Source organism: Poecilia latipinna, unplaced genomic scaffold (genome assembly GCF_001443285.1).
Source record: "Poecilia latipinna isolate Pla-1442-1.1 unplaced genomic scaffold, P_latipinna-1.0 Scaffold577, whole genome shotgun sequence".
NCBI classification, from domain to species: Eukaryota; Metazoa; Chordata; class Actinopteri; order Cyprinodontiformes; family Poeciliidae; genus Poecilia; species Poecilia latipinna.
Window position 1 is genome coordinate 333,013 of NW_015113193.1, and position 12,298 is coordinate 345,310.

Consider the following 12,298-nt stretch of genomic DNA (forward strand, 5'->3'; position numbering starts at 1 on the left):
TCCTTTCTCTGGTGGGGGGCCGGAGTTAGTTTGTAACAGAAAAAGTGTGACGATTGCAGGAGTGCCTAAATGTAAAAATGTATTGTTTTCCAGAAAGCACAATCAAATAACCCTCTCTGGGTTCTTCACAAAACAAAAGTCAGGAAATAAATAATAACACTATCAATGAAATAAAAACCGTACTTTCCAGACTATAAGCCGCAGATATCTCCAGGTTTTCCACAGCGATGCAGCAGAGGGGCGGACAGCCACCATCTGAGTCATTACAGGTCAACTGAATATCATTTATTACGGTTGAAAAAGAAAAAGTTACCAAGTTTAGATTTAACTGAACTGATTACGGTAGTTTCCGAACAGTAACTGTAACAGAAAAAGTGCTGATCCTTCGTGTCTGCTAGTAGCATGTGCTAAATGAAAATGGGCGCTTTCTTCTTCTTTAGATTTCAAAGGCAGCTTGCATCAATTATTGTTGCACTACTGCCATCTACTGGATCCTAATATCTATACCTCAAATTCTCATAATGATCCCAGTATTATTTAAAAAACGGAAAATCTTCTTTTTCCCCTCAATGCTATTTAACTGATCAACAACATTCTCAAAATTCAATTTCCTATTAAAATCTAATTTGTTTTAATGGGCGCTTTCTTCTTTTATTTCCAATTTTGACTTCCAGTGATTCACTTCCTGCTAAAGAGCCCCCTGGTGGTTTAAGAAAAATCCACATATAAGCCGCACTGGGCTATAAGACGCATGGTTCAAAGCTTAGGAATAAAGTAGCGACTTATATGTATATGAAAAAAAATCTGAATGCTCTCTGGTGACCAAATGTAGAGGCGAGCCGGATCCGACCGGCGGGCCGTAGTTTGGGGACCACTGGTTTAAACTAAGCAGAGTTGGTGGTGTACTTCACCAGAGCGCCGCTGTGTGATCAGGGAGACTAACCTGCCGGCTGCTTCTGCTTGCTGCAGCACTGCACCCGTGCATACAGCACCGCCTGCTGCACCTCCTCCAGCTGCTGCTCCAGGCTCAGGAAGTGGAAGTCGGTGCATTCCTTCGCCACTGTGGCAAAGTCTGGAAGTCAGCAGAGAAAAAGCCTGAACTCAACTGTGAGCCGCTGCTGCGTCGCATGCAGCCGAACCAGAGCTGCAGCAGCAGGAAGAGCAGCTATGGAGCTCATCAGCTGCTTTCATTCATCAACTTCAGTTTATTATCAAAACAAGGCAGAGAAACAAAAAGTTTAATCAGCAGCTGCTGACCATCAAGCTGGCAGTCAGTCTCCACCGCCCTGCAGCTTCTGGATGCATCACTGCTGCTGCAGCAGGTGTGTTGCAGCAGCAGATGAATGCTGCTTGCAGTGGGTCTAGCCGTCTGGCAGGTGTGAAACAGTCTGATGGTAGATTCTCCACCGTCTGCATCACCGGCTTCCTCTGTCTCCAGAACCAGAGCACGTCTGGGTCGGAGGTCAGAGGTCACATAAGGACCGCAGGTCCTCCCATCCAGTTTGTTTTATAGACCAGGATCTTGGTGACGGCGGTTTCAGTTTCCTTCAGAAACCAGACCAAGAGCTGCAGGACGGGAGCCCCCTGCTGGGCATTTGTTTTGCAGGAACAGCGTTAATCTTTACAAAAAGAAGAAATGAATTAAACCACATTTAGCTTCTTTCTATTTGTTAGCCCTCTCCAGGTCATACTTTAAACCAGGGGTGTCCAAAGTGGGTCCTGGAGGCCCGGCATCCTGCATGTTTCCGTTCTCTCCCTCGCTTAACACACCTGGATCAAATGATGGCTCATTAGAGGCCTAAGAAGAACATTGACAAGCTGAACAGGTCGTTACCACCAGGGAGAGAATAAAACCTGCAGGATGCCGGGCCTCCAGGACCCACTTTGGGCACCACTGGTTTAAATGATTCGGTTAAAGAAATGAGAACAAATCATGTAACAAAGTCTCTAAATATTTCATTTCACATGAATTCTTTCAGCTGAATCAATGCCACTTCATTCCTTCACTTTTTAAATCGCTGCATGATTTCTAGTTTCACTAATTAATAAAAACCTTCCTGTAAAATGATCCAACAGGTTCTAAAAAGTACAAGATGTTCAGCTTGTGGGAGAAATCATGGCAGGAGGTGAGATGATGAGAGCAGAGGCTGATTTAAGACTTTTGCCCAGTGTTACACAGTAACGTAGGTAAGATGGCTGACCTCTCTTGATGCCGCTGTAGGAGTTGACCCGGTTGTCCACCAGCAGCACCAAGCCGCAGAGCGAGGATGAGTAGAGTGATAGCGCCGTCTGCAGGCGCCGCAGCTTGGCGCCGCTGCTGCTGTGGCGCCGGTGTTTGCAGAAGTCCAACACGTCGGTGCGGACCAGCCGCAGGTTGTGCATCGTCTTGAGCTGCGCTCCTGCGTGAATAGAGAACAGCTTGAGGTGCCGCCATGCTTTCCACCTGCAGGGTCACCATCAGGCTGCAGGAGGAGCAGAGGCACCTAGGTGGATGGTGAAGCTCTCCTCCAGCAGCGGCTGCTCCTCAAACGGCCTGCAGCCGCCGTCTGCAGCCTCCGCCAGCCGGCCCGGCTGCACCTTGATCTCCTCGCTGCAAAACACCAATCAGAGCAAATCCAGCTTCACCGTCGCTCGCCCATCTGCTCAGAACCAGCCGGGTTTTACAGCAGGATCAGGATCCAGATGGAGGAGAAACGTTCTCTCACATTTCGTCCTGTCCTGCTGCAGGCCTCAGCTTATTTCACCAGAGAGCAACCCGACGGCGAAGCGGAACCAAACGCTGGTGTCGACAGACTCACTTGATTTGGCTGCTGTTGTTGGATTTCTGCAGATCCTGGTGCAGCTTGATAACCCAGTCCTGGTACTCCTGCTTCTGGATGGCCGTCACCTGCTTCAGCTCGCTCGCCCACCTGTTCTCCAGCACCTGGAGAGAGAGAGGGCAGGATGTCTCCTCAGAGTGGACGTGTCCTCAGGACGACGTGTCTCTGCTGCCGTTTACCTGCTGAGCATCAAAGTGTTGTGAAGCCACGGCGTTGACATCATGGTCGCTCAGCGTGTTTCCCAGCTCATGCATCACTTTGTCCATCTCTGCTGCCTGCCTGGAAACGGAGGACAGACGGAGGACAGACGGAGGACAGACGGAGCAGTCAGACTGGCAGCATCGCCTCAGGAGGAAACCAATTGCTGCCAGTTGGAAGGAAAACCTTGAAGATTTTATTTTTATCAGCAAAATGGTGAATTTCTCAGATCACGGAACAAAAACATGGAAATAATGAAACTAAGAAGAAACAGTTGAATTAATTTACACTAAATCTGATGATCATTAATAACCAGATGCTGATTGATTGGAGAATTTTACAGAAGAGAAGTTGATGAAGTTGGATTCAGATTCAAAATGTGTCCAAAGAAAGGTTTAGAAGAGGAAACTGTTGATGTTTGCTTTGCTGCAAATGATCCAACATTCACTGAAGGAATGCTGCTATTGACTTTTTTATTTTAAAAAGAATTTAATTATTTGCATCTTTTAATACATTTGTAATATTGCATAAAAACGGTAAAAATGACTGAATGAAAAATCAGCAGGATGTGAGTTTTTAATGTGACTGTTGGTCACATTAAAAAGAACAGTGGACCGTGGACTTGCTCGGTGACGGCGCTACCTCTCCTGCAGCTTGCTGAGCTCCACGTCTCGCTCGCTGATCAGCTCCGACACACTGACGAAGTAGCTGTGCTCCAGGTTCAGCAGCGTGTCGGACGCGGGCGAGTGGATCAGCTCGTGGTAAACGTCGGCGAAGTCTTCGTCCCAGCTGGACTCTTCAGGCCGAGCGTGCTCCAGGCTGGTCTGAGGAACACAAACAGTGACCCCTGCTGGAGGGTTGGGGAATCACAACCACATCAATCCGAAAACCGTGACTCATTTTTAACAGATTAGGATTCAAAGACATTTAAATAACTTTTTTTGAGGTAATACTCCCATCAGCTATTTTACTTTTCATGAACATAAAGTTCTCCTGGATCAGAAAAATAATAATCATTATTAATCTTTGAAGAAATCTGGCATTTTCCACATAGACACGTGATTATCAACAGTTTGAGAGGGATTTCTAAATGTGGCCGGATACCGGGTCGGAACCCAGCTGTGTGACTGCAAGTTCAGTGTGAATGTTTGAACTGGACCCTGAAGACAGGAGAGGAACTCAGAGAAAGTCTGAGCAGCTCTGATTGCTGGTTCATTGCGACGTTAGTGTGCAGAGAACAATCAAAGTCCAGGGGCCTCATGTCTAAAGCGGCGTACATACAAAAAATGTGCAGCGCCATATTTTACACACAAATCAGCGTGCATAAAAATTAACTTTGCGTAAACATACGCACACTTTTTCTCTGCCGTGAAAATGTGCGGCAGCTACACAAACTTTTTCTTTTCTGTGAACAATAATAAACTACAAAGCGTCAAAACTCACATAAATCCACTGAAACCTGGCTTGTCTTACAGATACTTATAAATACTTATACTGGTACAAGCAAGGCCGTTGCCATGGTTACTGCTTCACCTGGCGGCAGACTTCTGGGTATTTATACTAATTTAGATTAAAATGTATTTATGGAGGCGACAGGCGGAGCAGCGGCTGCTCTGTTTCCTGCAAATTAGGATTTATAAAGGAAAGGTGGCGGTACCTGCGTGCACACAGCAGCTTTTAGTTTTAAACGTGAGGCCCCAGAGCTGCAGTAGTCAGAGCCGTTCACGCAGCAGCAGCGGCTGCAGGTGTTTGTACCTGAGTGTAGGATGCGGCCCACGCACTAGTCAGCTGGTTGACGTCCACGGCGCCGCAGGCGAGGCGCTGCAGGGCCAGCTCCGCCTCCCGGTCGAAGTCCAGGCCGCTCTGCTCCTCCATGAAGGCGGAGAGGGCGGCTTTCAGCTCTGCACAGACACACAGAGCTCAGTCACACTGATGGAGCATTTCAGGTTAAAGGTCATGTTTTCATTACCTGCAACTGGAAAAATCATCACAATCAGCAGAAATAGAGACTTTCAAACTGAGTGCAGTTTTCTGGCCGTTCTCCGATCTTTAAAATGTCCGACCTGCCGATTCTGATTTTGGTCGATACTGAGTTATTTTGTCTGAAGTGTTGCTGAATAATCCTAGAAAGTGGCTGAGATGGAGACAGTCTGGAGGGCGGGGCTAACCGCCAAACCTCCCAAAGCAACAGAGGACAGAGGCTGATGTCTGCTGAGGAAGAGAAGATCTCTGGATGAGATCGGCTGATCACCGATCGGCTTGCCAATAAATCGGGACGGTTTATCGCTGCAGCTCTAATGTGTTTCACGTAGTGGTTCAATAATACTGCAGACATTCTTATTCACTGTGTGGGTCTAGATATTTATATTTTTCCTGTAGTGTCTGGCCACTCCTAGGAGAGTTTTCTGGGAGGTGAAGGACTGAAACTCAGACTTCTGTCCTCAGCCAGACAGCAGAGGGAGAGATAAACTTAGCGCACCCGGATGCAGCCTGAAAACAGTCCGCTTCCTCCGCGGCTATCGGCTCCAACATTGGGCCGACTGAAACTGCGTTATGAACCGTTTTCATAAGCTCAGAGCTGCAGCCTCACCATCTTCTATGTAGCAGGGGATTTTGTGCAGCAGCATGAGCCTCCCGTGCAGATCCCTGATGTTCAGCTGGACCGGAAGCTGCAGCGGAACTCTGAGCACGCAGATGTTTTTCCCGGCCTTGAACTCGAACACGAACTCCCTGTCAGCGGTTCCGCTCGCTTTGCTTCTGCTTGTCTTCATGGTGTCCGGAGCTGGAGACAGAGAAGAGGCTTCAGGGTTCAGAAACAGCTGAAGCAACATGGCGGCGCCCGCCAGCGTCTCCGTGAAGCTCCTGAGGTTCAGATTCAGATACAAAATCACAACATTCCTGAAGTTTACCTGAGAATAAATGAACAGCGACGTCAATTCTGCTGTTGGATCAGATCAGCTGACCGGTTCACCATTGTTCTTTTACTTCTTCGTTGTTTATTTCGGTTTACAGCGAATTTGTACAATAGCGCCACCTACTGGTACGGAGTGTGGACCGGGACTTCACTGAAGGATTATATTCCGTTATAAAACTGTTAATTTGAGATAAAATATTATCTGACAACTATTTCTTTTTGAGTTATATTTAACAGATAAATCAAATCTAGTTTTACTTTAATTTTATTTAACTGTTGGATCAGCTGTTGTCTTTCTTCCTAGTAATTTTGACAGTATAACATGTTTTATTATCTCATCAACTCCACGGTATTCAAACTTTTCTGAATGCGTCAGATTTTCTTTGCTATTAATTCCTTAATTCATACAAGTTTTGACATGATATGCCCCTGGTTTTAAAGACCAGCGACTAATATTTATCCTCTTATGTTTTCCTTAAGTGCTCATTCAGAAACATAAATATACTTCTAGGGGTAATTTTAAATTAAAAGAGAGGACATTTCAGATAAAATAATAAAAACTCCCATTTTCCTTCACGGGAGAGAGTATTATGTATTTTCAGGGGTTATTTCTTCAATTGTCACATTTAGTGTCTGGAAGGAAGAAAATGTTTTTGTTACCATAAAAATGCTAGTTTCATATTCTATAAATAGCGCTGCCAGTCTGACATAACTTTACACATATGCGCATGCGTGTTTTTTAATACGTTGTGCGTTCCAACTGGAGTTTCTTCGAGTTTGTGATTAAGGGTTCGCGGTAAACTCTAAAACTCTATCAGGACGAATAATGCATTATTTTCACTCATAAAAAAACAAATATTCAAAACTGTTCAGTTTTATGGGTATTTTATGTCATAAAAACATATTTTTTAGTGAAGCGTTTTATATTCCTTCCTGAATTTCCGGTTGTTTAGCTCCACGCTTTTAGCTCGGTGGAAGTATTGGCAGTCGGTCCCCAGCGGGTTGAACCGTCCCGTCATTCCTCGCGTGGCCAACGGCTCTCTACCGACTGCTCATTGAATTACAGTCCGCAGCTTGTTCGGCTCGGTTTGACTGAGTAATCTGCGGAGATCCGGGCCATACTGACCCAACAAACACCGCTACACGGTCGGGGGTTCTGCTTGTCTCACTGCGGTCGTCCGGCGTGCCGCTCCTGGGCTCGCTGGCTGAATTTTGTCGGGGAAGAACGGCGGAGCTAGTACCCAGCGATGATGGAGCTGGAGTCGGCCTGTAGCCGAGGCGACCCGGGGACTCCCGGGGACTCGCTTCAGCCGCAGACACCGAGCCGGCACGAGAAGAGCCTGGGCCTGCTCACCACCAAGTTTGTGACCCTGCTGCAGGAGGCGAAGGACGGGGTCCTGGACCTGAAGGCGGTGGGTCTTTGTCAGCTAGCACATGTCACAACCTTAGCATTAGCTCCAGCTAGCTGCAGGCTGCTTTCAATGAATTATACACTTTAGCTCATAGCTTTCAACTTTAGCTGCGGTTATTTTTTTTCTCTCGTTTGAGCAAAATCGGCGCGGTTCCGCGGGGCTGTCGGAGCTTTCCGTGCCGGAATCGCGGTGTTAGCCCGGAGTGAAGTTTGAAAACACCGGGTAACTTGTCAGGCTCTGCCCCCTGCAGATTCAAAGTGTGGAAAGTGGGTCAGCTTTTGTCTCCTCAGCCAAAGCTGTAGCAGCAATCTTCCTCTTCCTCAGGGATGAAGGCTTTGTCTCTGGAGGACACGTCTTCAGTCGTTATTCTTCACTAATTACTCAACAGCATAGAAACTCAGAGAGTTAGACAGCTCTGGTTGGTGCTGATGAGACTGCGGGATGAAGCAGGTAGCCGTTTCTCAGGCTGTGGGGTTTAAGAACAAAATACTCACTTTTTAACCTTTAAGTAACATTTAGCTGTTGGTCAGAGACCTTCTTCCTGTTCCTATGCAGTCTGCAGGCTGATGTGAAGCTATGACTGCCAGGAAAAATACAGTTTTAGTTGTTTGTTTATACATGATTAAATCTCACTTACTAAATAAATTCTCATTTTGATGCAGACCTGTCCACTGGGAACAACGGCAAAATGAACTGATTATTACTGTTGCGCTGTTCTGCAACCTGTGACCCTTTAATAACTTTGGCTGAAGCATTTTGAATGAACCGTTTTTAAATATAGATTAAAATTTATGACCTTCACTTTTTCCAGCAGACTCTGTAAGTCTGCTGCTGTATCTATATGGAAATAATCTGCTGTTTATATATTTATGTACGTCTTGCAAACTTTTACTTTCCAAATTATTCCACTCTGTAGCACATTTCTTTGAATCAGTTGCTATTTTTTAATAATTACATACTAATCTTTCTTATGCTGTAAATGTGCCCTTACTGGTCAGCCTCTTCTTATTATTACTATTATTACTGTTACTATTATTTGCATATTTCTAGCTGTCTTGTGAACATTCACGTTCCCACTGACCTTTGCATTGTGACACCTGAATTTTCCAACATAAAGAAACTTTATTTTCAATATAATAACACATCCAGGCGTTATCAGTTTTTAATGGAATAATTTCATTAAATTTACACACCAGAATGACACTAAAAGTATTAATAATATTTTAGATCAATGTTTCTTATCAGGTTGTGCCTTTTATTTATTTATTTATTTTTTACTAAATATTAATTGCAAAATATCATATAGATATTTCTGTCTTCCTTTTTGACTTTTTTCTCCCTTTCTTTTAAAATAATATCTTTATAATAATATATTTCCTGTAGTTGATACCAATGAAATATGCTAATTTGACTGAGGCTCCTTGGACTGGAAACACTGCATTTAGAATAAAATTATATTTATTTATTGTTGGTTTGATTTTCACTCTCAGATCTAGACAAACATGTAGATTAATCACCAACTAAACATTATTGTTTTTAAATACTTATTATTTTATTAAATGAGACGGCCTGGTCCCCTGACTGTCCCTTGACTGTCCCCTGAATGTCCCTTGACTGTCCCCTGAATGTCCACTGACTGTCCCCTCACTGTCCCCTGAGTGTCCCTTGACTGTCCCCTGAATGTCCACTGACTGTCCCAGCTGTGGGACGACAGAAGACGTCTCTGTTTTATTCTGTCCCGTCCTGCGTTGCCTTGATAAGGACGGGTGGAGCTCCTTCAGTTTTCACAGCATGACTGACGTTTCATTTTTTGTTGTTTTTACCACCAGAAATCTTCCTAAAAACACAGAGTTTGTTTTTCCTATAAGTGAAGGAGAGATGTAGCCAGCTGACTGGCAGTGCACAGCAGTGTTCTCTCACTATCAGCAGAAATTTCTCCTCTGCTGAATGCTTTATGATGAAACTGTGAATTAGCAGAAAAGAACTTTCACTTCTGGCTTCTGAAAGATGGAGGAGAAACATGACTCTGGATCATAACGTTTGAAATGGACCTGGTTTGATATCAGGGTGCCGGTTCAGGAAGCGATTGGGTCGGTCTGCTGGTTCCGGTCGAGTCAGAACAGAAACATGTGAAACTCTGCAGCTGCACAGGCTCGTCGTCTCCATCTGTGAAGGAAGGAAGTGGGAGCCCCAGCATGATGCTGCCTTTACATCCCGTTTTCTCCGCAGGCTGCAGACACTTTGGCCGTTCGGCAGAAACGACGCATCTATGACATCACCAACGTCCTGGAGGGAATCGGTCTGATCGAGAAGAAGTCCAAGAACAGCATCCAGTGGAAGTAAGTTCCCCTCATTTCTCCTCTGAATGAATCTGCAGCGCCCCCTGGAACTGAACAATGATATTACATCAAGTCATTTAAAAGAATAAAATGTTTCAATTAACAACCAGTCGATGGCTGCCAGCAGGGAACATAATTTATGTTTTTATGGCTTTTCAAGGGAAAAGTTAAACCAAGATTAAAATGAATTAAAGCCGTGCCGTGAACACATCAATAATTTCATGCAATTATTATTATTTATTCTTCTACTCATTCTGTAATAAACAATAAAAACTTAGATCAGAACTATCGCTGACAAATAAGAAAACAATGTTAAAGCAGAAGTATATAACGTTATTAATAAGATTAATGGATTAGATGGTAAAGTTTGACGCTGACATCTCTGTGTGTCTCTGCATGACCACGCTCTGATGGTGCATTTAAGGGGCGTGGGACCAGGCTGCAACACCAGGGAGATCGCAGACAAGCTGATGGAGCTGAAGGCCGAGCTGGACGATCTGGCGCTGCGGGAGAACGAGCTGGACCAGCAGAAGGTCTGGGTCCAGCAGAGCATCAAGAATGTCACCGACGACTCCGGCAACAGCCCATATCCTTCTGGACCCGACCAGAACCACTGGAACCGACCTCAGGTTCAGGTTCTGTTCTTGAGCTGCCGGGTCAGAACAGAGTTAAACTACCTGAATGGTTTTGGCCGTTAGCATCGCGCTGTCTCCATGGAGATGCTTCCTTTACTGGATTATCAGTTCAATATTTGTATAGTTGGGGATTTCCTTGACGTGTTTTTATTAAAGCTGTGACGTTCAGGCAGGCTGAAAGTAAAACTCTCTGCTGGGGAATTCAACCAGCAACCTCAGGACGTTTTCACAACGTTTCATTTCCAGACTGAATTAAATTCAATTCTACACATTAAATACCCCATTATGACAATGTGGGGAAAAATTTGAGATTTTTGCTAATTTATTCAAAATAGAAAACCAATGATCACATTTACATAAGAATTCACAGCCTTGTCAGTTTGATTATTGTTGATCATTTTCTTCATGTGAGCTTCTACTAAGTTTAACTAAACCTCCAATCAGCTGGTTTTGCTGATAAACTGTCTGAAAACGACATTTAGAGTTTTTTCTTTTTTTCTGACGGAGTTTTTACATTTTAGTTTAAATTTTAGTTCTGTACCCTAAAACTGTCTCAGTGCTGCCTTCTGTGTTAATCGGTGGTACTGCAGTATCTCAGTGCTGCCCTCTGTGTTGATTGGTGGTACTGCAGTGTCTTAGTGCTGCCCTCTGTGTTAATCGGTGGTACTGCAGTATCTCAGTGCTGCCCTCTGTGTTGATTGGTGGTACTGCTGTTGGATTCTGCTGCAGAGCGTTGTGTTCATCAGCCTCCAGCTGTTCTGATGATGACTTCATTCCTCTCTGCTTTCTCAGATTAGAATGAATAATAAATCTGAACATTCTGAGCAGGAGGCCTTTCACAATAAAAGCTGTCGGCGTATTATCTGCTTGTTGCTCAGACCGACCTTAACGCTCTCATACGATGGCCTACGTGAAACACGAAGACCTCTGTGGAGCGTTTAAAGGTAAAACTGTCTGGAGAACATTTAGGTTCATTGTCCCTGCTGGCTGTATCTCATGATCTTTGACCCTGCAGGGGACACTCTGCTAGCCATCCGGGCCCCCATCGGGACCCAGCTGGAGGTTCCTGTACCAGAACTTGTAAGTAGCTATGATTACGACCTGGTCAGGTTGAGTCCGGGTCGCTCCATGAGCCAGGGTAACCGTGTGTGTGTGTGTGTGTGTGTGTGCAGGTCCTTAATGGACAGAGAAAGTACCAGATCCGTCTGAAGAGTACCTCTGGACCCATCGAGGTTCTCCTGGTCAATAAGGACCCGTCCAGTGCCGCTCCAGTGGTTCTGCCCGTCCCGCCTCCTGATGATGTCCTGCACAACCTGCCGGCGCCGACGGCGACCCAGACGACCCCCCAGGCCCCAAAGGTCCTCACCTCACACTAGACAGGAAATAAAGTAGAAAAAGTCTTTATGGTCCCTCAGTGGACCGATCCGGGTCGGTCTTCCCCTCTCTGGGTCCAGAACCACAGCTCTCTCCCAGACCGACCCAGCACCCTGTGCAGAAATGAACCCGATCGGTTCGGCTTCCAGGGGAATCCGATCGTTCTCAGGCTGCAGGCCGAATGTCGCATTTTATCCGACATGCGGCAAAATTCTGCAGCAGAATCCAGACGGAGGATCTAAACCATGAAGAGATGAGTCAGTGAACGCATCACATCCCAACCGCACCACTCCGGGTCAGAAGCTGCAGTCGATGCTCCACTAAGGGCCGCTGCTGTTAGCTTCCTGTTCATCTTTGCTGTTGTAAATGATTATTTTAATAATGTATTGATAATTGTGACGGTTTATTGAATAAACCAGTAAAATAAATGCCTGGTGGAGGATCTGCTGGTGAATCCTGCCGGGGGAAACGTGGCGCCATGTTGGACTCCGAGCTGCTTCTGGTTCAGAGACAAAATGATGGAAATGTTTCTGTTACATCTGATCCATCTGCAGCAGCATGACATGACATTTCCTCTCGCCTGCAGCTCTGCAAGCCGCATCCAGCC

The 12,298-nt window shown here is 45.4% G+C and overlaps 2 protein-coding genes across 4 annotated transcripts in view; one reads left to right on the top strand and one right to left on the bottom strand.

Annotated features, from left to right (window-relative positions):
• The window catches only part of ferry3 (FERRY endosomal RAB5 effector complex subunit 3), an 18,201-nt gene extending 12,086 nt beyond the window's left edge, over positions 1-6,115 (bottom strand). Inside the window, exons 1-9 of one of the 2 annotated variants that reach the window (XM_015042116.1) lie at positions 5,927-6,115; positions 5,608-5,799; positions 4,773-4,918; positions 3,660-3,841; positions 2,999-3,098; positions 2,799-2,923; positions 2,484-2,590; positions 2,202-2,399; positions 944-1,072 (exon numbers count right to left, since the gene is read on the bottom strand). In XM_015042116.1, coding sequence (XP_014897602.1) covers positions 944-1,072; positions 2,202-2,399; positions 2,484-2,590; positions 2,799-2,923; positions 2,999-3,098; positions 3,660-3,841; positions 4,773-4,918; positions 5,608-5,788 — 1,168 coding nt within the window. In that variant the 5' untranslated portion in view covers positions 5,789-5,799; positions 5,927-6,115. Of the gene's footprint in view, positions 1-943; positions 1,073-2,201; positions 2,400-2,483; positions 2,591-2,798; positions 2,924-2,998; positions 3,099-3,659; positions 3,842-4,772; positions 4,919-5,607; positions 5,803-5,926 lie in introns of both variants that reach the window. The other variant, XM_015042117.1, reaches the window with a different exon arrangement.
• A 585-nt stretch (positions 6,116-6,700) lies between these two features.
• e2f4 (E2F transcription factor 4) overlaps positions 6,701-12,298 on the top strand; it is an 11,322-nt gene continuing 5,724 nt past the window's right edge. The window contains exons 1-7 of one of the 2 annotated variants that reach the window (XM_015042118.1): positions 6,701-7,343; positions 9,573-9,682; positions 10,107-10,268; positions 11,218-11,261; positions 11,333-11,397; positions 11,490-11,675; positions 12,278-12,292. In XM_015042118.1, coding sequence (XP_014897604.1) covers positions 7,179-7,343; positions 9,573-9,682; positions 10,107-10,268; positions 11,218-11,261; positions 11,333-11,397; positions 11,490-11,675; positions 12,278-12,292 — 747 coding nt within the window. In that variant the 5' untranslated portion in view covers positions 6,701-7,178. The remainder of the gene's footprint in view (positions 7,344-9,572; positions 9,683-10,106; positions 10,269-11,217; positions 11,262-11,332; positions 11,398-11,489; positions 11,676-12,277; positions 12,293-12,298) is intronic. The other variant, XM_015042119.1, reaches the window with a different exon arrangement.